Here is a 24,661-nt window from a genome sequence, read left to right as displayed (position 1 = left end):
ATTTAATAAAAAGAGAGAAAATAGCAGCGACATCACTAGGTTTTGGAGGCTTACTTCTATAAAAATTCTGGTGAAAACAGCTGATTTATAGAGCTGGCAGCTGCAATCATTGCCGTGGTCAAACGCGGAAACTGGTTAAGACAAAACAAACGAAATCCATGAAACTAAGCAGGGCCAATAGCTATCTTGTGCATAAGGTAGAGTTTTATTTTTAATGAAAAGATTTTACTAGTTTTTATTTTTAAATATACATAGCTTGCGAAGTCTTGGAAAATGCTGTTTCGACTATGAAGTGGCACATAATTATCTAAGCATGATTGGTACGACCATGGCGTACGAATGCGAATCAGAAGCTAGCCCCACAGAGCTGGATGAGTCAATGAAAATTAAAATGAAAATATAAAATACATATTAAATATCAATTTAATATAAAATTGTTAACACCATTATTTAGGTTTTTTTACTTTTTTCATTTTATTCAAGTAGAAACAGCTTTTTTCCTGATAAAAAGTTGGCAGCACTGATTACCGGCAAATGAAAAATTAATCGAATTGTGATGTGCTAAATCAACAAAAACAAAATTTGTTTTATTGGGAAACCTAAGTTTGTATTAAGATAAACGCGATCACATAATTTTTCCCTGATATGTTTGTGTATGTATCGTAATGAACAATCTACGAAAGGCGTGTCAGGATACGGATACTGCCCTGCCGGAATGTGTACCTAGCAATATACGTTTTCTAGTCTAGTGTACTTATGTATGTATTGTATGTATATCGATACGTGCATACAGGTACTACTCCCACTGAGTGGGATGTTGTATGTTGTACAATTGAATTGAATATTATGAATGAACAGTACGTGGAAATTAATTGAGTTGCGTGTGGTTGAATTTGAAAGTGCCACCAAAAGACAAAACAGTCGGGTATAAGATTGCATTGAGTCCCATACCCGTGTGAATGTGCGACTGAAACTGTATGTACACATATTGTGTTGTGGGTGCGAAGAGAGGGGCAGTGAGAAAGGAGCAAGTTACAAGGGGTGAGTGACACAAAAGTTGCCGTAAGTTAGGGGTTGATTATGAGCGGTGCGGTACTTGTACATCGGTTGCAGCAGCGCGGCTAAAACTTAACTGAACTGGCTACTTATTGTGAAAGGAATTTGAAAAATGTTAAACAGAAACTTTTGTTGACTTTAGCTATCCTAAATGTAAGTACACACACGTAAAATATATATCCGTCTATAAGTATATATTTTGTGATGTAGAGGCATGGCATACCAATACACCCATGTGTACACCTATCCCTCCCATAAACATGCCTGTGTGTGTATACCAAATGCATTTTCGTTTTTTTTGCAGAAAATCAGGAGGAGAAACAAAATGATTCAAATGGAAATGCGCTATATTTGAAAAAAGTACATTAGTAAATGTGGAAATTGTATAACAGTTTTAAAAGCGGCCAGAGTCAAAGCTAGATATATTTTTAAAGCATAATGATATGTCTGAAACACATGTAAGAAGGGATTTGAATGAATTCAGGGACGTGAGTTCCGGTTCTGCTTCGATTTCCATATCATCTTCAAGTTCATCATCATCATCGGCATCGGCATCTGTATCATCGAGCTCCTCCTCATCGTGTGAAAGTGGTATTGTACTAGGAGGGAACATCACCAGCTACCCTCTTTCAAAAGTTAGGCCTACCGATTTAATCTCATTTCAAACTAAAGAAGACCACTCAAATATAAGAATGTCGGCGCAAGTAGCCTCAAAGATGTTAAACGATAGTATGCCGGACTCAATTCACAAGAATAATCCTTTACATCATCAAATGATTGAACAGACAAAAGTTCATGCGTCGTCGATGCCACTATCCGAAGATCCGCGAACTTTGCAATTGGCGTTGGAACTATCATTGGTCGGGTTAAATGACAATCAAAACTGCTATGGCCAACCTGCACTACCTGTCGCGATACAGAACGACTTTGAAATGGGCTCCATCAATGTGGTGCCTGCCGTTTTCTCTAAAACGGACAACACCCTGCCTTTACCTACAGTGTCTGGTTCCGGTCTTTTATTACCCACCGCCGCTGCCGTTGGCGTAGAAGACCGATCAAAGAAATCTCAAAACATGACTGAATGTGTTCCAGTTCCGAGCTCAGAACATGTCGCTGAAATAGTAGGTCGGCAGGGTAAGTTAACTTTAAAGGCAAATAAATGTTCCGTAAAATTTTCGTAGAAATTAAATAAAATACGTGTGTATTCTGTGTGACTGAATTCTGAATAGAAAACTTTCTTTGGGAAGAAAATTTTGTCCAGATAAAATCAGATTTCAATCAGAAATTCGATTTTTATCAAAGCCATATTGTCTAGATATATGTATGTACATATGTAAATGTTTTTCCCGAGATATTGACAGATCAACACACAGTCTAAAATGTGAGTCAAAGGTTATATTGGAATCAAAATTGAATGACAGTATATGTATATTAGCTGACATAAGAATTCTCGACCGTCATGACTCGAAACTATGCCTACATTATGGCATTATGGCGATGGCATCATTATCATGGGCTGAAAACAACTTCCCCGTTTTGACTGACTCTTTCCTCATCCAGTGTGGGTTAGCAAAAAAAAAACACCATCACTAGCTCTCAACCAGTGAGACTGTTTTTTTTTTCTTTTTTATACCCGATACTCAAAGTGAGTATTGGGGTATATTAGATTTGTGGTAAAAGTGGATGTGTGTAACGTCCAGAAGGAATCGTTTCCGACCCCATAAAGTATATATATTCTTGATCAGCATCAATAGCCGAGTCGATTGAGACCTGTCTGTCCGTCTGTCCGTCCGTCCGTCTGTCCGTCCCCTTCAGCGCCTAGTGCTCAAAGACTATAAGAGCTAGAGCAACGATGTTTTGGATCCAGACTTCTGTGATATGTCACTGCTAGAAAAATATTTCAAACTTTCGCCCCGCCCACTTCCGCCCCCACAAAGGACGAAAATCTGTGGCATCCCCATTTTTAAAGATACGATAAAACTCTACGCAGAATCGTAGAGGATGACTATATGTTCTAGATCGTAAAATCTCAATCAGATCGTATAATTATTATAGCCAGAATCAAGAACACAATTTCATTCTTTCTCGCTCTGTTTCTCTCTAACACACCGGTTTCATGGTCGGTTTTGCCAATTTCAAAATATGAGTTCAAGGGTCTCAGAACCTATAAGAGCCAGAGCAATCAAATTTGGTATCCACACTCCTGTGATATCGGACCGTGACCGTTTCGTGTCCAAATTTCGCCACCCACCCTTCCGCCCCCCCCAAAGGACGAAAATCTGAGGCATCCACAAATCTCAGAGACTATTCAGGCTAGAGTAACCAAATTTGGTATCCGCACTTCTGTTAGATCTCACTATATAGAAAACTAAAAACGCAGAATCATAGAGAATGACCATATCTATCCGGTTGCTGAATTTGGACAGATCGGATAATTTTTATAGCCAAAAGGAACAAATCAATTTGCAGTGGCTACGCAGCGCCCGACGTCACGCTCAGGCTGATTTTCGGTCTTTCTCGCACGCACTCTTTGTCGTGTCTTTATATATTAGCGGCGTCTGCCGGAGGAGAGGCATACTGACTTAGTATCGGGTATAAATGTAGAGTTGCGGTCTCCGCAGCAACTAACAACGTTCCCACCCCGTTTATTTTGCTCTTAGTGATCTGATCGTTGCTTTGCTCCGATAGGATGAGCTTAGTGTGAAATGCGAACGAGTAGAGCTGGTATTAAAACAGGCAGTACAGGTTGAATTTTGTATGTGACTAACATATCAACAGATTGCATTTTGTTTGATAATTCCCGTTTCTCCATATTTAGGGTGCAAGATCAAGGCTTTGAGGGCTAAAACAAATACTTACATCAAGACTCCAGTTCGCGGAGAGGAACCGGTGTTTGTAGTTACCGGTCGCAAAGAAGACGTTAACAAGGCAAAACGGGAAATACTTTCTGCCGCAGATCACTTTAGCTTGATACGAGCATCTCGAAAACCTTCGATTGAGGGTCACAATAACGGATTGACAGGAAATATGAACGATTCCGGTTCATCGGGTGGCAATGCAGGCACTGTGTCGCGTATGCAGTCTGGTCCCCCATGTTTGCCCGGTCAGGTTACCATACAGGTACGTGTACCTTATCGGGTTGTGGGTCTAGTGGTTGGACCCAAAGGTGCCACAATTAAACATATCCAGCAGGAGACACAAACATACATTGTCACACCATCGCGCGAGAAGGAACCAATTTTTGAGGTGACTGGTTTGCCAGACAACGTAGACACGGCAAGAAAGCAAATTGAAGCACACATTGCTCTTCGAACTGGTTCCGGACCTGGAAATGGTACTGGCGGTGCCGGTACCGGAGCCGCTACCGGACTAGGATGTGAATCGCTCGAAACGCAGGAATATGGGACACAGCCAACAATAAATTCATTAACACAGATTCTGAACGATGATCTGAACTCGGATATACTGTCATCCATCTACAAAAGTGTTATCTCGCCTGCTCTGGACTATGGAGATAATACACTAAAGATGGTCGGTGGCACTGTGGATAGTCTCAACATGAATAATGTGAAACTAATGCCAGATCATCATATAAGAAATAGCTATCAGAAGTCGGAATTAGTTGACATTGACATGCCACCGATTGTATTGGCCACAGCATCATCGGATAATCATTTTTCAGCCAGTGAAGCACAAATGCTACCAGCAAAAGTTACTAATGTATACCGTATTACGAACAAAACATTGTCATTCTGTCCACCAACATCTGCATCTATGAATTCTAACTCTGGTTCGAATATACTAACCCGATCATGTTCGTCAGCGTCCTCAACCGCTTCGACAAAGAGCACAAACAATAGCGCCAACACACCTCCAGAACTATTGAATATATGGAAAAATATAAGCGATTCGATTGATGTGGATGAAGGCATTGGGGACTCGCCGAGCATTTGGAATCTTCCAGCGAACACTATACCCACCGCCCATTGCTCACCCACAACCTCCATAAGTCCAACGGACTCTCTTTTGGGTCTGGGCGAGCACTCTGTGAACAGAAACATTTCTCGTCACATAAAGGAATCATCATGTACCAGTCAGCAAAGAGCACCGTTGGTTCAATTCCAACCCAATTCCAGCGCCGACAAATTATCCATTCAACGCGAATGCTTTGTGTGCAACGAAAATGAAGTAACCACAGCGTTGGTTCCATGCGGCCACAATATGTTCTGCATGGATTGTGCCAATCAGATCTGCGTTTCCATAGAAGCAGCATGTCCGATTTGCAACTCAATTGTTTATCACGCGATGCGCATTTTGGGCTAAATGCACACGTTTTTTAATAAACATGGTTTCTGTTTGATCATTAAGCGATTTGAGGTACAATCCAAGTTAATACCTAAAATTATTCGAATATTTTTTAGATTTGTTGATTATTGATTTAACTTAAACGAAATCATTCAAAGTAATAATCGTCCCTTTTTGACATATGTATTTGTTATGATTTTTACCAGAAGCTTGCAACGCACAGACCTCATCTGCTGAGTCGATATAAAGCGATTATTTTGTTTCTTCTGAATATTGTATTTTCTGCATACATTTGTAGCAAACATACGTGTGTAACTACACAACCTTAATCATCAGAATTATTGTTCGATCTGCAATGCCTTAATTTCAGGTTATTTTTTCTGTCGAAATTTGTTTTCTAAATTGACAGTTTCCTTTTTAATACATCTGCGTTGCTAGCACTTACACAAACAAATATTTTATTTAAATTTTTTCGTTTTCTATCACTTAGAATGTCAGATTGCTTTTTCGTCCCTTTCAATTTTGCACAGCGGTTTTGTTTAATGAACGGTAAAGTGGTACCAGTATGTTGTTGTAAAACCTCTTTTATTATCTTTTAAACAGAAATGATAATGTCCTATTTTTGTATTGCATTTTGTATGTTTTAAAAAGAATACGTTTCAAAATTGTTTAAAAACAATATAAATAATAGATTTTGATGGTTATCATATTCTAGTAACATTTTTAAACGACATATACATAAATACATGCATACATATGTAGGACACAAATAAAAAGCGATAATGGCAATTATCGCATTAAATAAAGAAAAATTTATAAAAAATAAAATTTCAAAATTAAATAGGGTCTAAACCCTGAATGTACGACACTAGTTTACAGAAAAGAAGTAATACAAAATAAGTTGACTGATAAATAGGCATAAATATTAAGACCAGCACATATGCAAACATAGATAATGTCAGACACAAATATCATATAAAAATTATATTTACTTATAAATATGATGTAATAATATGTATGAGCAACATGAGACAACTACCTATATAAAGCTTACGATTAATGTGAATAAAAAGACTTATATATTTATAGTCAATCATATTTAATATTGATAATACAGTGTCTATTGCGCAGTATATTAGAGAAGTTACATTAGATACATTTTCTGACTCCTGTTCTGTTTCAAAACTACACTTTTGTTATACATACATGAAGTATGAACATTTTAAGATTACCCAAGATTGTAGGAATACATATATCTAGTCCACATTATCTTACTAGAGGCTGTTTTCTCTAAGTTATATTTGATTTTAAAAAAATTTGAAAGGTCAAAGATACAAACGAGTGAGACTAAATAAAGTTTATTGAACGCGCAAAAAATACATTTAGCGTTATTACAAATACATCAAATTTAAATAGAACAATTTAATTTATTATTAAATCATACAAGATATGTGAAATATATATATATATATATATATATTATATGTATATATATATACAAATATATATATATACACATACATTATGTGTGTATATATACATACATTTTCTATGATTTTAAAAGCCGTAAAATAATATTTTTCGTAAGATATGATACTAATATAAGACATAGGTACAGTACGTTCCCATAAATACGAAGGATCAGTATTTCAGAATTAATTATCTATAGAATCAAAGTAATATAGTGGGGGATTATTTTTTAAATGACTGGCCCAAATGCAAAGTACATTTTGGAAAATATATATAATTTATCTTATCTTTGGTTCTTCAACAAAGAAAAGTTTCAGTCATCTTTTCAATATTTATTTGTTTTTGTTCTAATCAGTTAACTGTTTAAAATTAGAATATAAATTTTCTATTTATTTTATTAATAAAATAATCCTGTTTGTTTGTCACAGCTTGAGAATGACTTACAGTCTGATATGACGCGGATACTATGCTACTCTTGCCAATGAACTGCTAGTCGAGTGTTTCAATTATAATATGTTAATAATTTCGACAAAATGGTCTCTGAAAAAAAATATGGTCTTAAGAATTTTGGGTGCTACTGACAATGAATCGATATGAGAGTGCTGTAGAGAAAGTGGAAATTTATGTTAGGTAATCAAAGACAAGCTTCTGTTTACCTCCTAGAAGAAAATGTAACTCTAATTCCCATAATTTTTAAAATTCAGATTTAGTACCTACTGCCACCGATTTAAGACGATAGCTTTTTTTTCTTTTTGTACTTATGTTTTGCAACACTTTTCCAAGATAGTCTTCCACATTTTATATTTAATTATACCCAATTTCGAATAGTTCCCTTTCATATTATTTTTTGTTGTTATTAGGCCGAAGTTAAAATTAATTTTCAAGTTTTTCGGAACGGTTATACATACATACATATGTACGTACACACCAAACTGCGAAAAAATATTTTTTTACTCAGTATATAAGGTTTTACATTAAACTTCTAATAGAGGGCGGTTAGTATATTTACAACGAATATTTTACAAATGTAAACGGGAAAGGTACATAAATATATAAATCAATAATTTAAAAAGAACAGAAAGATATATTTAACATACTTATATTATATATAAAAATATATATCTATAAATATATAAATATTTAAATATAAAGTATAAGATTAAGTAAGTTGCTCCTTAAAGAAAATATATATATTATAAATTATCCGTATTGTGTTCGAGAAAAAATATAATATCTTAAAAGTACATTTCATAAATCGACTTTAATCGGCTTACTCTTTTTACAGATTAGTAACCATACCAAGACATAATTGCCGAGAACCTTAACTTTATATGAGAAATATATATGAAAATAAATATATATACATAGCAATGTATCCCTAAATGGTTATATAATAAATTTTTCGGAAATATGCGTTGACTTCTTTTTACACGGAGTAACGGATTAAAGCATCTGCAAGCTTTCGTTGCCGTCGAGACTGGTGAATCAATGACTCTGGTCGACGCCGCCGATTCTCTAGGGTCTCGATCCGGACTTGGCGTCAAAACAACTCATAACGGTTAATGCCATCAGCTCTGATTCTTATATTTTCTGAAAAAAGGTTTTGGCTGATGCGCTAGAGCAACGTTTAAATGTATTGAGCTTACGACAATAAAGTTCCTTTATTTCCTTTTCCTTTGGTGAGAAATGGAACCCCGAGAAAGCAAAGTCACTGCCAGTGCCTGGCAATAGCAGCAGAAGTGGAGAACCGACTCAACAACCGAGACTTCTGCATTGAGGGATTGACAGTCTAGAGGCATGAGTGCCGATCTGCCAGTGTCCCGTAATGGCTCGAGTAACTGCAGGGCACTGTGCTCTGCTGAGTCTATACAGCTCGGCTGAGCGCTTCTTCGATCAATATGGCCATATCAATCTTGCGACTTTACAGGAAACGGTTTGCTGCTATCTCCTATTGGCTTTTTGCTCGAACAATTCGTGCGTGAGGAGCCTGCACGTAGCCAGAGGCATCACTAACTGCTTCCTAAGAGAGGAATCGTAGTACCCTGCCTGGCTAGCTCGTCGGTGGCGTCGTTCCCCTTGATGTCCCAGTGGCCTAGGACCCATATAAGGAAGAGATCTAACTACTCTGCGATCTCGTGCAGAGACCTGCGGCAGTCATTTACAGTCGCTGAGTTCGACGATATTGAGCCTAAAGCTTTAATATCTGCTTGGCTGTCCGAGAAAACGCACACTATGTGCGTGTCTAGAAGGGGTCCTGGTTCGCCCATCTCCCAGTCCTCCCTAAGTGGGATTGATACCTGGAAAGGCGTCGAGAGTTGATCCCTAGGGATACAATAATCTGTCCTCTCTGGTAATTGCGGGAGTCTCGTCAGGATTCCCGAGTGCCCAACCGCGGACGCTTTCCACAGTCTGGCTTCTCTCATTCTGAGGGCGGAAAGTGTTGCCACCTTCTTTCCCCTGAGATCTACAGGGAGGAGGTCCAGCACAGTATCCAGGGCTTCCCCTGGAGTAGTGCGTGGCCCGCCGCTTATGCATATCTCTGTCATGCGTTGAACTCTGCTGAATTTATTGAGGCATGTCCTTTTGTCTAAGGCTGGCCACCATACCACCACTCCATAGAGCATGATCGGTCGTATGATGGCGGTGTAAAGCCACCGAACTATATAGGGGGTCATTGCCCATTTTATTCCGATGGCTTTCCTGCAAGTATAGTGGGCCACTGTGGGCTTCTTTACTCTATGCTCTATGCTCAATTTCCAGTCGAGCTTTCTATCGAGAATTAGGCCAAGATACTTGACGTGTTGCTGAAGACTAGCACTTCCCTACATAGTCTTGGGGGAATCAGTGCCGGAACTTTGTACTTCCTAGTGAAAAGTACCAGTTCCGTTTTAGACGGGTTGACGCCTAGATCGCATTTGTCTGCCCATTTTGACATCTTCATGAAGCACACTCAGCAGCTTCTGCTGCTTCCGCAGCAGTTCGTTCACTGCCATGTTCCATAGGAGGGGCGAAAGGACTCCGCCCTGCGAAGATTTCTTCGTATATCCTTTTGAGCCAATTAGTGGCTTTTTGTCCAGCGTGAATCAGTTGGGCAGGGATGATGCCAACTGGCCCCGCAGACTTGTATGGTTTAAAGCTTTTTATTTCCCAGGAAATGTTCTCCTAGCTTAGCAGGTTCATGATATCACTTGAGGCAACGGACGAGCCGCGCAGTAGTGTAGTCTGTTTTTATCGCAGCCGGGAAAGTGGGGGTTAAGGAGAAGATTTAGCGACTCATTGCTGGACGTTGTCCAGCATTCTTCAGGTAGCCCAGAGTGGGTGTAGTACTCGAAAGAACTTTGCGCCAGCACAACGCTTGGACTTCGCTCTAAGATATGGAGCGTTAGAAGCCTGCTCGTATCAAACGGCACCCATACCCGCGGGTATGGATATACGTCGAGATGTAATCTCTGGGAATACAAAAATCTGTCTTCTCTGGTAATTTTGGGAGATGTACAGAAAGAAGGGCAAACATGGTATCCAGGGCGTCGCCTGGGGTGGTGCGTAGCCCGCCAGTTATGCATAGCTCAGCCATGCGTTAAACTCGGCTGGACACTCCATAGAGCATGGTCGTATGATAGTGGTGCCCACTTTACCCTATCCTCAATGCTCAGTGTCCTCGAGCTTTCTGTTGACCATTTCTAAAACCTAGCATTTCCCTACAGAGTTTTGGAGAAGTCAGTGTCTGAATCTTGTACTTCCCAGTGAAGAGCCACCCTGCGGTGTGCCTCTGCTAACAAACCTAGTGGACCATGACGCCCCAAGTGTGCTGTCAACGGTCGTGAATTGGGGCATCTGATCGATAAGGCTCACCGTCCGGGAATCAAACCGCACGTCTGTCAGTGCATCCGTGATGGCGAACGGATTGATTTTGTTGTCGTATATAAGGTGTCAGTATTTATTTATAATATACATTTGTAATAAATATTCTAATCCGTAAAAACCATAGGCTTCGCCGTTCCAAAAATATCTCAGTACTACTGAGTCAGTAGAGAGAACAATTAAAATTTTTGAAATATCACAATTCAGACGAAAGCTTTGGTATTTTATGCTCATCAGCTGCTTTTTGACGGATGGTGGTTCACCGTTAGTGAATGGTACCAGTGTGTTCGGTGAATCGGTGTTTCACATCTGTCAAAATTTCCCACCGTTCACTTGAAGTGTGTTCAGTGTGGGTGCTGATTAAGTCCTGCACCATCTTCTCCTGCCTCATGTCGTGCTAATCCTTCTTTCTGTGGCGGCCGTTCTGTTCTTCGAGTTGGTCTCAGGCGATCTCATAAAATGTCATCCTTTTTGGTTTTCTTACCGACCATTCCCGAAATGGATGATGGATGGTCGTCAGTGTGAATAGTCTATTATAGGCTCTGCACACTGAGCACATCCCGGGGGAACGGTGGGATTTTTGACGGCTCTAGTATTATTTCTGCAACCAAGACGCCGCACCAAAGCGGATTAAGCTGGAAAATCTGGAGCAGATTGTTCGGAAAATGCTTGAAGTCCAGAAGGAGCAGCAGAAATTACAGGATGAGCACCAGAGCTGCTGCAAGATTTGAGAGAGTCCAAAGGGTAATTTTTATTGTACATATATGGATTGCTTTATCATAGGCAATAATATTGCCAATTTAGTCATTTAAAATTGTGAAAATTTCACAATTCAGATCAAAACTTTGTAATTTTATGCTCATCTGTTGTATATATTTTTTTTTTTAATTCTCACCGTTCCCTGTAACCGAAGGTACGAATTACTTTCCACACATTCTTTGGAATCGAGAATTTCATGTAATGTGGCTAATTTTCAACCATCACTATCGATTTTCTCCCAACCCTAATACACTACACATATTTCTTTTGTTTTTTTTTTAATTTTTAATTTACATATACGTGTGAGGCGTGCCGGCATACATATGCAGGTATGGATTTTACTGAGAATTTTATTCTTCATAATGCATACATATGTATGTACATTATATCACAAGAGCATTCGATGCAAGCTATTCCTGGTATTTACCTATAATTGTGTTCATTACGAATTGAGACGAAGAAAAAATTTGTTCAGAAAAGTGCTCGTTTTATACAGATACATCTGTGAATTATATTTCATCGTGTTATTTTTGTCTCGAGATGAAGCAGCTTTTAATGGGATTGCTCCTTGTTTTACAGAACGCATTTAAAGTGGCCCTCGTTAACAGAGCTAAGACATATTTATGTACATAGGAATACAACATCAAAAGGTGGTAAAGGGGATGCACATCAAGGTTTTTACAATGTATTGCTTGCAGAAAATACGATTGCGGTAGACTGTTTATATATGTATGTTTATAAATTGTGTAAACAACACAGAAACATTCGAAATGAATATTAAAATACTAATAATATTTTGCTATTTTTGTAGACTTAAAATATGGCTATGCTACAAGGAATCCAGTCTTATTTTTCTAAACTTAGTCCTCTGGCTGAAAAGATTACCCGCGATATAAGTCAGGCGAAGTCCGCTTATAGCCCAGATGCATGGCTTGGGTTATCTTTGTCAGAACAGGAAAATATTGTCAACGATCATTTTATAAAACCTGAAATATATATTAAGTACTTTAATAAGACTAAGCCGGAATGTTCAGCGAAAGAAAACATCGACAGTCGGAAATTGCGAACTGAAACTAAAGAAAATATATCTAAAAGCGACCAACATCACTGGCATATGAACGACGTTATATATAGCTTTAACGGTAAAAACCTGCACACCTTTTTTTATCAAAACGTGGGTCTGAAAGTTTTACACGATGAAAATACCCGTGACTACCGCGATGAGCATTCCTTCCCATTTAGTTATCGAACCAAATCACAAATAAATATCCCAGCAGCTTTTAGTGATTATGCTGATAAAGATTCTGATCCCACAGATGTGTGCAATCAAATCATCCTTTTAAAAGTCGAAAAGGAATTGATACACCCTCAGCAAACAACTGATCTCAGTATTTCAGAAGAAATTAATAAATGTAGGAGAGTGACATTCTTGCATGAATACGATCGACTAATTGAGAATGGATATGATGACGGAAGATGTAGCTTTAATACAGATGAAAAATCAAAACTCTTGTCCAATTTTGGCTCAAAAAATAGTATCTTGTCAGATTTGTCTGACGAAAATGAATCCAAAGAGCTCTTTCAAGAAGAAAATGCTAAACTTCTATCCCCAGCAGTGCAAATTCCGCAAGGCTTCGATTTTTTAAGTAATTGGTAGTACTTATCACTTATATATAATTATAAAAAGATTCGCAATAAAATACACTTTGTCAAGGTTGTTTCCTCTGCATCAGACCAACCTGATTTCATTGATTCAAAAAATTATAAATGCCTATTGATTGAGTTTAAGAGTATATTATGGTTGTCTTAATGTTTGTAACCAATGTGTTCCGGCCTATGTTGTGCCGGTCACAAATTTGTTTGAGGCACATATGTAAGTGAAAATTCTATCAAATGGGCTCTGTTCCAGATCTCGTTGTGTTGTCCCAACCAGGAGTGGTCTTCTTACGAGCCTACGGCAACAATTGTATAAATTGTTAAGAATTAAAAGAGAAAATTTGTATACAATTCTTTTAAAAAAAATAATGCAATTGCATTAAAAGCAGTATCTGCTTTTGGTAGAAACTGCTATTATGTTAGTGACTGACTAGAACGCGGTATTCTTGCAGGATGCCTAGATTCAACTCCGGGGTGTGGCTCCTTCGTTTATAACTGAAATATTGGAGGGCAAAGTATTATACTTACTTAACCTAAGGGTTTTTTTAAAAGGAACTCGAAAAGAAAACCAACTTCTCTGTCCTCTGGAAAATCAAAATAATACAATTGTGTACTTACTCTCATGGACGGAGTTTGAACTTAAGTTAAAACATTCTTGTGAGCTATTGCCATAAATGGTTTGCTTTTTAATATATTTGAATGCTGCAAAAAAGGTGTTGATTGGAAAACATATAAGTTACCAATACAAATTTTTTTAAATTGATAATTTACGTCTCAAATAAATTTAAATTGATTTATGAACAGGCACATTCCAGAACTTGCATGTCACTCCATGTTGAAATCTTTAGCTTATCAGTGTGCTCTTCGTCCACATGCAATATTTCTAGGACTTCAAGCTTTGAGGGGGCACAGCAGGGACGAGGCGCTCGACTGCTATCTTGTTGCCATATAAGACTTTGCAAGAGTGCATGGTGATGGGCAGGGTTGTGGCGCGGTGGACAGCGGCCATGGCAGTAACCAGCATCAAACATTTTTGGTTGTAATATGAACTCAAAGCCCTTAATTTCCTTGAAGATCACATCTAACTGGTGTCTACAGCATCGTTGGTGCACCTTATAGCAACTATTATTCCACTTTTCTCTACGCCAACCCATATCCTGGTCCGAACGATGATGAAAATAATTATCGCTTCTATTATTAGTCACCACTAAATGCTGCACTCCGACCCCGAGGTCACCTTCTCGATGGCTTTGCATGTTCCCGTGACCGATGATATTTAGGACTGGCATAAGATGAAACCGGTCACTGTCCGTAGCTGCTGACTTGGCAGATGCAGATTTAAATGGTGTCGGCGAGCTTACATCGCTTAATATGCGAGCTCCTATACTCCTACATCTATCGCATTGAATCTCTATGCCCAAATTTTCATGAGTTTTGTTTAACCAACCGCGAACTGCTTTGGTAACATCAAATTCCAGCCACTGGGTGCGGGTTTCCTCGTAATGGATATTTTCGAACTCAATTTTGCGGGATGCAAGTAACCTTCGTCTATTTGAAGAAAGAAGCTGATATACTTTGAGATTCAATTTGCGGCTATGGACACGCCCTCGCATTTTCGATTCGTTACGCTGCTCTGGGTTAAAGTCAATGACATCGCCGGCATTACAATTCTTGTTGTTTTTGTTGGCACTACCGAAATTTCGATTGAATTTTCTTTTTTTGCCAGTTGTTTGCCGTTGTCCACTATTGGTTGCAAGGGCTGAACTATAGAGCAGCATTAGCCTTACATTAGCCTCGTCAATTTTATCATGGTGAAAGTTTGCATCATTTACGTTTGTCAGGGGAAAGTGCAAGAGAATATTGGTCTTATCCCTTGGGTCGAATTGGATGTTTTCATTAGATTTTCCTCTCTTTGTTTGTCTTAATCCGTTCTTGACAGATCGCTTATGACGCCATCGTTTCTCACTTATGTCGTTAAAACTATTAGTTACAATGCTTAATATGTGTAAATCCGTTCGGGACGACTCTCCAGATTCGTTACTTAAATAACTGACTCCTCTTCCATGACTGGTTCTAAGGCGGTCTAAGTATTCAACGTACTTTCTTGAGTATTCTACTTGGCTTATGTTCACCTATAAATATAAATAAATACAAAATAAAATTCAATTAAATACATTTTTAAATACATACATACTCGTACATGCTGAATCATTCGTTTACTTGCACGATTACACATGCGATCGTCAAGTACACATCAGAGGCATTAATACATACATATGTAAATAACAAATATTCCTACCTTTCTCATATCTGGTATCTTCTTCAATCCAAGACCATTCATTACCAGTCGCTTAAGTTTCGATTCATCAATCCGGTTCCCGTTCAGTGCCTTGTAATTATAATTTTTTGTATAATTGTGAGCCTCCGTTTCCTTCCCGGTATTTCTTATGTATCTTTTACGGATATTTTGAATTGGAATACTGTTGTTCTTCTTAACTTCCATTGCTGAATTATTTACGTTATTCGACTGGGTCTCTGGGCTTAGAATAATCAGACTATATTTATTTGAACTTTCATTAAGCGACGACTCTCCTCCTCTGCTTTGTATATTATTTTGTTGATTAAATATATTATTTATTTTATTTTTAATGTTTTTACTTTTGGTTTGAGTTGTTTTTTGTAGTTGTTGATTGGTTTGCCGGCTCTGAGCTCTACCGTTTGAACTTTGAAATTGCATGCTCCTATAGTCATAGCTAATTTCTACGCTATCCTGTTGCCTGAACTCTTGCAGCGTATGGGGATTGTCGTTAACATTTGATTTTGACATTGGCCCAAAAATGCCTTGACCATTGGCTTGAAGAACCATGAATAGCAATAGGAATAGAATGACTAACCATACCTGTGTTAAATTGTATAACGAATACTTTAGAAATTTAGTGGGAAATGTTCGAGTATGTACAATAGCAAGCTTGGATCGAATTTGATTTATGCTCGACGCTGATATGAAGGTATATGCCGCCCGTTGCCGTTTGGCACTTATTTTATTTGTGGTATAACAATAATAACAGTGGCAAAGAATCCATATATAACATAGGTGTAACCGTCTCATGTGACGAAATTCAAAGCCATTCTTTGTATCCCGGGAAACGGTAACGCATTTATACAGATTACACCTTTTTGGTGATTTTTGGTATTTGGCCGGAAAATTGGGTTTACTCTCTATTATCATGTTTATTCCACATGGCCATCAAGTTTCTGTGTATGATAATGATACTCTCTCTACTACTACTCTCTACGCAGTATACATAGTGAGCCTCATATTAAAATGACATAAATTTGATCAATTCTAAGTATGTAAATTCACACATATACATATTTATGTATATATCAGTACATATATATACATATTTACGAGAACACACATTCCACACGTTGCTAGAGCATCTGTTTTCTTCCAGTTTCAAGAGTTGATATTTCGGATGCATGTACATATGAACATATGTATTCAGGAAAACAACACAGAAAACTGTTGTTTTAGTATAAGTAAATAAATGATGTATGATCACAGTTTATCGAAAGTTGTACATATTTTTGTCTCTTTCACATTTATCAACAAATGCACGTCGCGGCGGCGGAACCTGTTCGGATGGTTCGGCTCGGGCGTCAACACTTAGTCGACTAAAATACCCGATAGCAAATGCTTACTCAACAACAGTATAAACGAGGGGGAACGTTGTGAGTTGCTGCTGCGACCGCTACTCTACATTTATACCCGATAATTTGTCAGTATGGCTACATTAAAAGAAAAAGAGTGCGTGCGTGTCGACGAGCGCTGCGTAGCCACTGCAAATTGATTTGTTCCTTTTGGCTATAAAAATGATCCGATCTGATCCAGATTCAGCAATCTGATAGATATGGTCATTCTCTATGATTGTGCGTTTTTAGTTTTCTCGAATCTTCAATATTGTGGATGCCACAGATTTTCGTCTTTTGTGGGGGTGGGCCGAAATTTTGAGATATAAGTTTTTTAATAAGATCTAACAGAAGTATGGATACCAAATTTGGTTACTATCCTTAATAGCCTCTGAGATTTATGGATTTTTGTCCTTTGCGGGGGCGGAAGGGGGTGTGGCGAAATTTTGAAACAAAACGGTGAAGGTCCGATATCACAGGAGTGGGGATACCAAAAATTGGTTGCTCGAGCTCTTATAGTCTCTGAGATCCTTGAACTCACATTTTGCAATAGGCAAAGCCGAACATGAAACCTGTGCGTTAGAGAGAGACAGAGCGAGAGAGAATGAAATTGTTTTCTTGATTCTGGCTATAATAATTATACGATCTGGTTCAGATTCAGATTTGTATTCTAGAAGATAAAGTCATCCACTACGATTCTGCGTTTTCTCGTATCTTTGAAATTGTGGATGCCACAGATTTTCGCCTTTTGTGGACACGTCCATTTTCACCACAAGTCTAATATACCCCTATACTTATTTTGAGTATCGGGTATAAAAACAACTTGGCACTTACACACCCACACGAGCCAGCAACACAGATACTCGTAAAAGAGATTGGAGATTCAGACACGCACACAAGCAAGTTTTGTACATATGTGCATACGTATGTACAAACATATATGCTTTCCATTTAGTGAATACACCAACCTACATCTTTTCATCAGCGTATACTTATTACTTAAGCTTATGGATATGACACTCACTTATAGTTCTACTGACTGACCTAACTGGTAAGAACGTAGTGGCAGATGCAGCCAGCTGAATAATGTTCAATGCACATACCTATTGTACATACATAGGTATAATCGGTAAGCGATTAAAAAAGACATGTACTAAAGAAAACCACGATCAATTGAAATGCAACAGCTGATTTTCTGTTTCTAATTGGATATAGTTAAAAAGTGTAGAGATTCAAAGATTCAGGACAGGTGTTCAGACAGAAATTACAATACCTTGTCGTTAATAAGTAAATTCAAAAAGAATTCGAATTAAATATATACACATACATACATATGTATGTACAATTCATGGATGGCATCGGTACATTTAGATCAGCCCTCGGTTGGGTCATGTTGCTATAGAATTTTTCATTCAAATAGCCTCGAGCACTTTTCATTCATGCTACTTACCAGTTTGCAAATGTTGACATTCGTCTCCCCTCTTGTACAACATTTATATTTTACAGTCCATTGGTGTATAATGGTGTATACCATATGTATACAATATATTTTGTTGAAGTACATAACGCTGATGGTTAGCTATTTGTTAAGATATGTAAGCATGAACCATACATATGTACTTAATATTTTTTGTCTCTCTATTATTATTATATTGTATTTTGATTTAAGTCAAGCTATAAAGCAGAATTGGCCGCACGACCAAGATGTAGGTCCAGTGCATTAGAGCAGGTGAGAGGCGCGGCCCGATGTGCTGCTTACTTTCCTTCACATTGGGTCTCAATATCAGCTTGCGTCTAATACTGTGCCAAGGTATTTAACTTTTGTTTTTGTCCTCAGCCGAGTTTTACCTATGCGGGGGATCCATATCGTTATCTTGTACATTTGGGCTGTCTGTCATTACGCAGAGACCATTCTTCCAATTGATAGTATAATGTACGTATACGTATGTATATTCATTTAAGTTTATATATTTATTTGACATGACAAGCAACTTATAGTTATTTTTAAGGTTAATTACACAACAATATTTAAAGGACTTCCAAGGCATTCGGCATATCGACATATTATACATAAATGTGTTTTCATGTCTGTTATCCCATTAACATTGCTCTATTGCTAAATACTTGTACCCTTACTTGTATGGTATGAGTAATTTTAAATTAAATTAACAATATTAATAAAGTCTAAGGATGACACTAATTTCGACATTGGCTGTTTGGCCTGTGTATCTGCATCTGTATTGTAAAACAACTGTAAGGTACATCTCATTTAAAAGCATAAAGCTTTTACTGTTCTGTTCTGTTAATGTCGGAATTGTTAAGCATTCATATTTCCATGTTGATAATTATTATATCAGTGTAGTCCATCTACACTAACAGATGAGAACTTTCACCGTGACAGACAAAAAATCAATTTATTCCTTATGAAAATGAAATAACTTAGTTTTGATGTTTGATACAATACATATCTCGTAAGGCATTGTACGTGAGTGCTTCAGAGCAAGAATATTCAGTATTTGAATTTTCTTAGAATTCGAAAATACAGCTTTCTACTTATGAGTAAGTACCACACGAAACACACTAAAAGTCATTTTAGAACTCGGATCAGCTTAATATTATATGTATTCTCTAAACTATTTTAAAGTTACACCGTGGGAGTAATTATAGCATGACATAGTAACGGCAACGGCCCAGTACATAGTGTAACTCCAGCCCCAGATAAGGAGTGTTGGTCCGCAGCGAAAACAACGATTCGATTACAATAGTATCAACGAAGAGTGCCTTAATACTATAATGAATTAAATTCAATCTCCTTAGCAATAGCCTCTCTCTGCATTTTCTCGCGTAACCGTGGTATGTCCTCGTCGATTCGTACTATCGCGCGGATTTTCTGTAAAAATATTATGTTATGTTTAATAAAAATTTTGCTTGTTCACACAATATGCTCCAAGAAATTTGTTTTGATTTTTTTTACCTCGCACAAGTCTCCAGGTGTTCGTTTCCACAACCAAATCATGTATATTGGTATATACAGCATAGATGACAACGCAGTAAACCAACCAAATGCATGAGCCCACCAAGGATAGTTGTAGTCCAGGTATTTTATAGGAGTCCATTGGACGATGTTAAAGAAAAAGACACCCTGTCGGAAGGAAAGGAAAAATTAATTACTATATCGCATTACCGTTATACTTATCAATGGATGTAATATTTACCAAACATATAGCCGGGGTCGTAACGCACCAGCAGAACTTCCACCAAACTGTGGGATAATATCCAATCATATCCTTAATACCATCATAAAATCGGTCGACTCCATAGCACCAGGATATTGAGACGCACTCAAAGAATATAAGCCACAGCAAGCAAAAACCACTAACTGCATACGAATCTAATATTTGGAAAATATACATGCCTCCCTAATAAAAAAACAAAGCAAAACAACAAGTAGGTATTTAAATAGACGTACTGCCTGATCAAGAAACTTACTTGCGTTATACAGGTTAAGCCCACTAAATAGCTCAGTGCGCACACAATGGCAATAAAAATTTCTTTGCGTTTTCGCAGCAGCTGTGGCCATTCGTCTATAATTGCTGTAATAAAGCCCTCCATTGTACAGAACTGAGAATCCAAACCGATAAGTAAAAGCATGAAGAAGAAGAGGCAAGACCACATTGGCGAGCCCGGCAGCTGTAAAACTGCCGATGGGTACACTAGGAAAGCTAAGCCAGGACCTGTTGAATTTTTTAAAGCATACCGATATATGTATTTTATTATTATTAAATAAATAATAGCATAGTCGTATTTAAGCAAATTTCCTAAAAACGATGACAAACCTGATGCTGCCACCTCCGCCACAGGTCGCTGTTGTTCATGCGCCATAAATCCAATTACTGAGAATATTACGAATCCAGCGAACATACTCGTGCTGGAATTAACTGTGCAGACGATAAGCGCATCCCTACAATGCCATGATGTATAAATAAATACTGGGGGATAGGTAGCGATTTACTTTTTATGTTTTTCACTTACTTATACACATTATTCGTGAATTTGTTATAGCTGCCTAAGGCCACAAGTGTACCAAGGCCAAGCCCGTAGGAGAAGAAAATCTGCGTTACAGCATCAATCCACACCTTAAAGACATTTTACATTAAAATTGGCTCGTGCATATCTCGTGGTATACCTACCTCTGACTGAGACAGTTTAGAAAAGTTTGGAATAATATAGAACTTAATGCCTTCCAGAGCCCCTGGTAAAGTTATGCCACGAACTAACAAAACGGTGAGCAAGACATATGGGAACAGGGCTGTAAAGTAGACCACTTTTCCCGTCCATTTCACTCCCTTCCAAATGCAAAAATAGCACAGGATCCAAACGAGTAATAAAGTTCCGGCCAATTCCCACCGAATATTGCCGATCTCTTCAATGCCATGTGATATTTGAAGTGCACGACGTCTGAAACGGTTCATAGAACAAAGCAAAACTGAATGTTAGTGCTAACATAACGTCAAGCTTAATCCCCAGGTGGTGGGAGATTTTCAGATCTTTCAAGAACAATGTAAAGTGGAAAAAAATAGCCACGTAATTTGTTACATACTCCCAAAACTCTTTGACTGGATCTGTGAGTTCCGTCGATGAAATATTGGTCGCTGCCACCGAGCAAATTTTCTTTGCGGTACCATTGATGACTTTGTCCCAACAGTGTAAATTGTTCCTCTCATATTGATTGACACAATTAACGGTATTCCACCAATTGTTGCATGTCCTCCATGGTACATCTACATGGTATGGATTATTTTGTATGGACGATTTTTGTTTTGTATTTCGAAATATCGTGAACGTGAAAAAGGTACATACCGGCTCTCATTGACATGAAAAAGTAAAATACCGCCCAAGCCAGAATAACAATGTAGTACACATTCATCCAACAAGACATAACGGCGGCAGCATATCCAATGCCTTAAATACAAAAACAATAAATATAATAATAATCAAACAAAAATAAATTTATAATTATCATAAATAATATTATGTAATATAGTAGTGTACGAGTACATTAAATAGTAAGGCAATAGTAATGGGCCACGGGAGAGAAGTGGAAACATAAGAACGTTTTAAATTAACATACGTATGACCCGTTTTCGAACCCACAAAGTATACAATATTTTTGTACTATATTTATGTGTTCTTTATTTTCAACAGCCATGCCTATCTCTCCGACTTCAGTGTCAGATCTTTAGCTAGAGTAACCGTAACCTGATCCAATCCGATCCAATCACTCAATTGGAGCCCAAACACGTACAGAATTATCCTGTATATCAGACTGCAGAATCTGTTCCTCGATCAGATCACTATTATAGTTAGAATGAAGAAAACAGGAGTATTCGTACGCAACATCGCAACGTTGTCAATCATGGAAAATTTAAGTCTGTTCGTGTCATCCGTATCGAATGATTCTTTTACGCTTTACGTCTGCATGAGGATTGGTATATACCAGTGCATAATAGTGATTTAGAGATCCGGAAAAAGGGGAAATGCAAGACATACGAATTTCCTCATACCTTTAAAGATTGGAGCGATTTTGAACACTCCCAGTCCACCAATAGTCAACATTTGTCCGAGAGCCAACTCCATAAAGAACATCGGGATTCCGGCTAGAAACAACGTCAAGAAGTAGGGCAATATGAAAGCGCCGCCTCCATTTTTATAGCACAAATAAGGAAATCGCCAAACGTTTCCCAAGCCGATCGCTAGTCCAACCACTGAGAGAATGAAGTCAAGCTTTGAAGACCATGATCCTCGCTCCGGTAATTGATCAAGTTTAACTAGCTGCAATTTTAAAGGTAAAATTTTCATTACAACCATTACAATTCCCTTTTTTCCCCACTTGTAGTTATTTTTTATGTACTTTGTTTTCTCAGGCTCAAACCCAACCCCATAGAGTTAGTACAGAGTATAGATGTACATATGTATGCATTAACATAATAAAATCATACTTGGAAACCCAAAATACAAAGATTTAAAAAATAAAAAGGTATATATAGCAAGCGGATTAATTTAATGTAATATATGTATGTAATATACCGTAGTGTGTGTGAACTATTTAAACGATTTTTTAAATTTAAAAATGTATTCTGATCCGATTGCAATAAAGTTTTCTGTGTATGACTGACTTACCTGCTGCTGATTGGATGTAGTTGCATTTGCTGGGGTGTTCGACTCTGAAGATGTAGCGAGGTCTTTACACATCTCAATAGCCTCGTGCTTTCGTCGATCTCCTCCCCCATCACCATCGCTTTCGCAATTGGTATACATTTCGTAATCGATCAGGAAGGACTCCTCCTTATAAAAAATATATTTTTAGATCTGCGAACACGTGACTAAATATCCGAACAATAGACGAGATAGTATAGTGAAAGAAGGACTACAAAAAGGCACTTTTTGTGTATGTGTGTTTATCTTAATTCGTAGGTCCGTTCACGTTTCCTGTACCCACGACACCCTAACAGGTCACTTGCTTGCATCCAACTGACTATCTGAACGATGTTCTGGTTTGTGCCTCAGCCTCAGGATGGATGGATAGTTACGAGCATGGCACCCAATTTAAGCGAAGCTCGGATTTTGAGCGAGTCTGGCTGCGTTGTCATTTTTACATACAATTTAATTTAATAATGATTTAAGAAGAGGGTTCTAGCATCAGTCACATTCAAATACATATATGTATGTTCGAGTGTAGCGTATAGGGAGGCGTACAGTCTGAGCTCGATTTTGATGCCGAGCACAATTTGAAGCATCAAATGATGCTCTGCGTACTACAATCGAAGCTGCACAGTGCTCGGCAACCCCTACCCAACAAACCGATGCAAGGCAATTTACTGACCCATCTGGGGCATAAGAGTATCAACGACATTACAGCCGCCGTATCGCTCTGGTCTGTCACTATAATTTCAAAAAATGTATTATAGTATATATGGACTAGTACCTGTCCATGTCCATGTGCTTGCCCATACATAGACATAATGAGCGGACGTTTGTTAGCAGGGGAATGTACATACATATGTTGTACCCGTATAACATGCCATGTGGTATTTTATATAAAATTCATATCATTTAAACTCGGCTTGGAAAACTGTAAAAGTTTACTTATCTACTTAAATTCAATAATCTGTTAATTTTCCGACTGATCGGATCGTTTCTATGGAAGCTATGTGTATGATATAATGATTTTGATCTAATTTGGCAGCACTATATGAAAGCCGAAAAAACTGCCATTTCTGACAAAAAAAATATTTTCATGAAAGATTTGGAAGGGCAAAAGTAGCTATGTACATATATCGAATTGGATGTTACTCGCGATTAAGAATAAGTACATTCATATGTACATGCATACATATGTATGTATGTAAGTACTCTGTGAGGTCGGAGGTGCTGCCTGGACTTAAAAATATGTTTAAAAAAATAATAATCTGTATAACCTAAAACAAAAAGGCAGATGTTTTTCTCTGACTTCCTGTTAAAAATTCCAGATCCAGATCCAACGACTCCTGCTGCCGTTTGATGAATAATACAATGTCTACCTCCATTATTATAATCGCATAATCACAGTATTTTATTGATACATTAAGACTACTTAGAAATTTAGCGCATGCCACATCAAAGCGTATCAACAATGGAATAGTTTTCTGAGAATATATGTATTAAGGAACGAAATTTCCGATCTTGGCCCTTCTGATTTACGTCAAAAATTGTGCGCAATAAAAACTCCAGATTTAGGGCGTGCCTAAGAAATCCCACAGACCTTAAAATATATCCTGATGATGATAGAGGGGGTCTCTAATTTATTTTATTTATTTTTGAA

General features: G+C 37.8%; 3 protein-coding genes and 1 long non-coding RNA gene across 12 annotated transcripts; 2 read left to right on the top strand and 2 right to left on the bottom strand.

Annotated features, from left to right (window-relative positions):
* The first annotated feature begins 492 nt into the window (after positions 1 to 492).
* LOC4811686 (RNA-binding protein MEX3B) lies at positions 493 to 6,499 on the top strand. Of its 5 annotated transcripts, XM_015179476.2 has the most exons (4): positions 493 to 1,041; positions 1,114 to 1,209; positions 1,361 to 2,190; positions 3,875 to 6,499. In XM_015179476.2, the coding sequence occupies exons 3-4, from the start codon at positions 1,500 to 1,502 to the stop codon at positions 5,377 to 5,379; spliced, it is 2,196 nt and encodes a 731-aa protein (XP_015034962.1). In that variant the 5' UTR covers positions 493 to 1,041; positions 1,114 to 1,209; positions 1,361 to 1,499; the 3' UTR covers positions 5,380 to 6,499. The 5 variants fall into 5 exon arrangements, with proteins under 5 accessions (XP_015034962.1, XP_015034961.1, XP_033237321.1 ...); XM_015179475.2 differs by lacking the exon at positions 1,114 to 1,209 and having other exon boundaries at positions 493 to 758; XM_033381430.1 differs by lacking the exon at positions 1,114 to 1,209 and having other exon boundaries at positions 493 to 767.
* A 5,145-nt stretch (positions 6,500 to 11,644) lies between these two features.
* LOC26533546 (uncharacterized) lies at positions 11,645 to 13,212 on the top strand. 3 transcript variants are annotated; one of them, XR_001450659.2, is made up of 3 exons: positions 11,645 to 11,780; positions 12,031 to 12,180; positions 12,263 to 13,212. It is a non-coding gene; the product is annotated as an uncharacterized lncRNA (long non-coding RNA). The 3 variants fall into 3 exon arrangements; XR_001450661.2 differs by having other exon boundaries at positions 11,780 to 11,870; XR_004469642.1 differs by lacking the exon at positions 11,645 to 11,780 and adding an exon at positions 11,810 to 11,825.
* A 553-nt stretch (positions 13,213 to 13,765) lies between these two features.
* On the bottom strand, positions 13,766 to 16,807 carry mav (TGF-beta domain-containing family member maverick). 3 transcript variants are annotated; one of them, XM_015179474.2, is made up of 3 exons: positions 16,530 to 16,807; positions 15,407 to 16,006; positions 13,766 to 15,239 (listed from the first exon to the last, which is right to left on the bottom strand). In XM_015179474.2, exons 1-3 carry the CDS (start codon positions 16,596 to 16,598, stop codon positions 13,902 to 13,904), a joined length of 2,007 nt encoding a protein of 668 aa, XP_015034960.1. In that variant the 5' UTR covers positions 16,599 to 16,807; the 3' UTR covers positions 13,766 to 13,901. The 3 variants fall into 3 exon arrangements, with proteins under 3 accessions (XP_015034960.1, XP_033237204.1, XP_001352269.4); XM_033381313.1 differs by having other exon boundaries at positions 15,407 to 15,642; XM_001352233.4 differs by having other exon boundaries at positions 15,407 to 16,807.
* Positions 16,808 to 18,801: 1,994 nt separating this feature from the next.
* On the bottom strand, positions 18,802 to 23,382 carry Gat (GABA transporter). Its single transcript, XM_033381365.1, has 11 exons — positions 22,981 to 23,382; positions 22,365 to 22,632; positions 21,661 to 21,762; positions 21,401 to 21,581; positions 20,991 to 21,258; positions 20,833 to 20,936; positions 20,637 to 20,761; positions 20,290 to 20,534; positions 20,016 to 20,219; positions 19,775 to 19,942; positions 18,802 to 19,690 (listed from the first exon to the last, which is right to left on the bottom strand). The coding sequence occupies exons 1-11, from the start codon at positions 23,116 to 23,118 to the stop codon at positions 19,589 to 19,591; spliced, it is 1,905 nt and encodes a 634-aa protein (XP_033237256.1). The 5' UTR covers positions 23,119 to 23,382; the 3' UTR covers positions 18,802 to 19,588.
* Between the last annotated feature and the right edge of the window lie 1,279 nt (positions 23,383 to 24,661).

The sequence above is a fragment of the Drosophila pseudoobscura genome, chromosome 5 (genome assembly GCF_009870125.1).
Source record: "Drosophila pseudoobscura strain MV-25-SWS-2005 chromosome 5, UCI_Dpse_MV25, whole genome shotgun sequence".
NCBI classification, from domain to species: domain Eukaryota; kingdom Metazoa; phylum Arthropoda; class Insecta; order Diptera; family Drosophilidae; genus Drosophila; species Drosophila pseudoobscura.
This window is presented reverse-complemented; position numbering and strand designations above follow the sequence as displayed.

Coding starts and splice junctions, on each gene's coding strand:
- Gat (XM_033381365.1), bottom strand. CDS start 23,118: ATGTATACCAATTGCGAAAGCGATGGTGATGGGGGAGGAGATCGACGA. Junction 21,763..22,364: donor AATCGCTCCAATCTTTAAAG/GTATGAGGAAAT, acceptor TTTGTATTTAAG/GCATTGGATATGCTGCCGCC. Junction 21,582..21,660: donor TTTCATGTCAATGAGAGCCG/GTATGTACCTTT, acceptor CATACCATGTAG/ATGTACCATGGAGGACATGC.
- LOC4811686 (XM_015179475.2), top strand. CDS start 1,500: ATGTCTGAAACACATGTAAGAAGGGATTTGAATGAATTCAGGGACGTG. Junction 2,191..3,874: donor TGAAATAGTAGGTCGGCAGG/GTAAGTTAACTT, acceptor CTCCATATTTAG/GGTGCAAGATCAAGGCTTTG.
- mav (XM_001352233.4), bottom strand. CDS start 16,336: ATGATAATAGAGAGTAAACCCAATTTTCCGGCCAAATACCAAAAATCA. Junction 15,240..15,406: donor AGATACCAGATATGAGAAAG/GTAGGAATATTT, acceptor TTATATTTATAG/GTGAACATAAGCCAAGTAGA.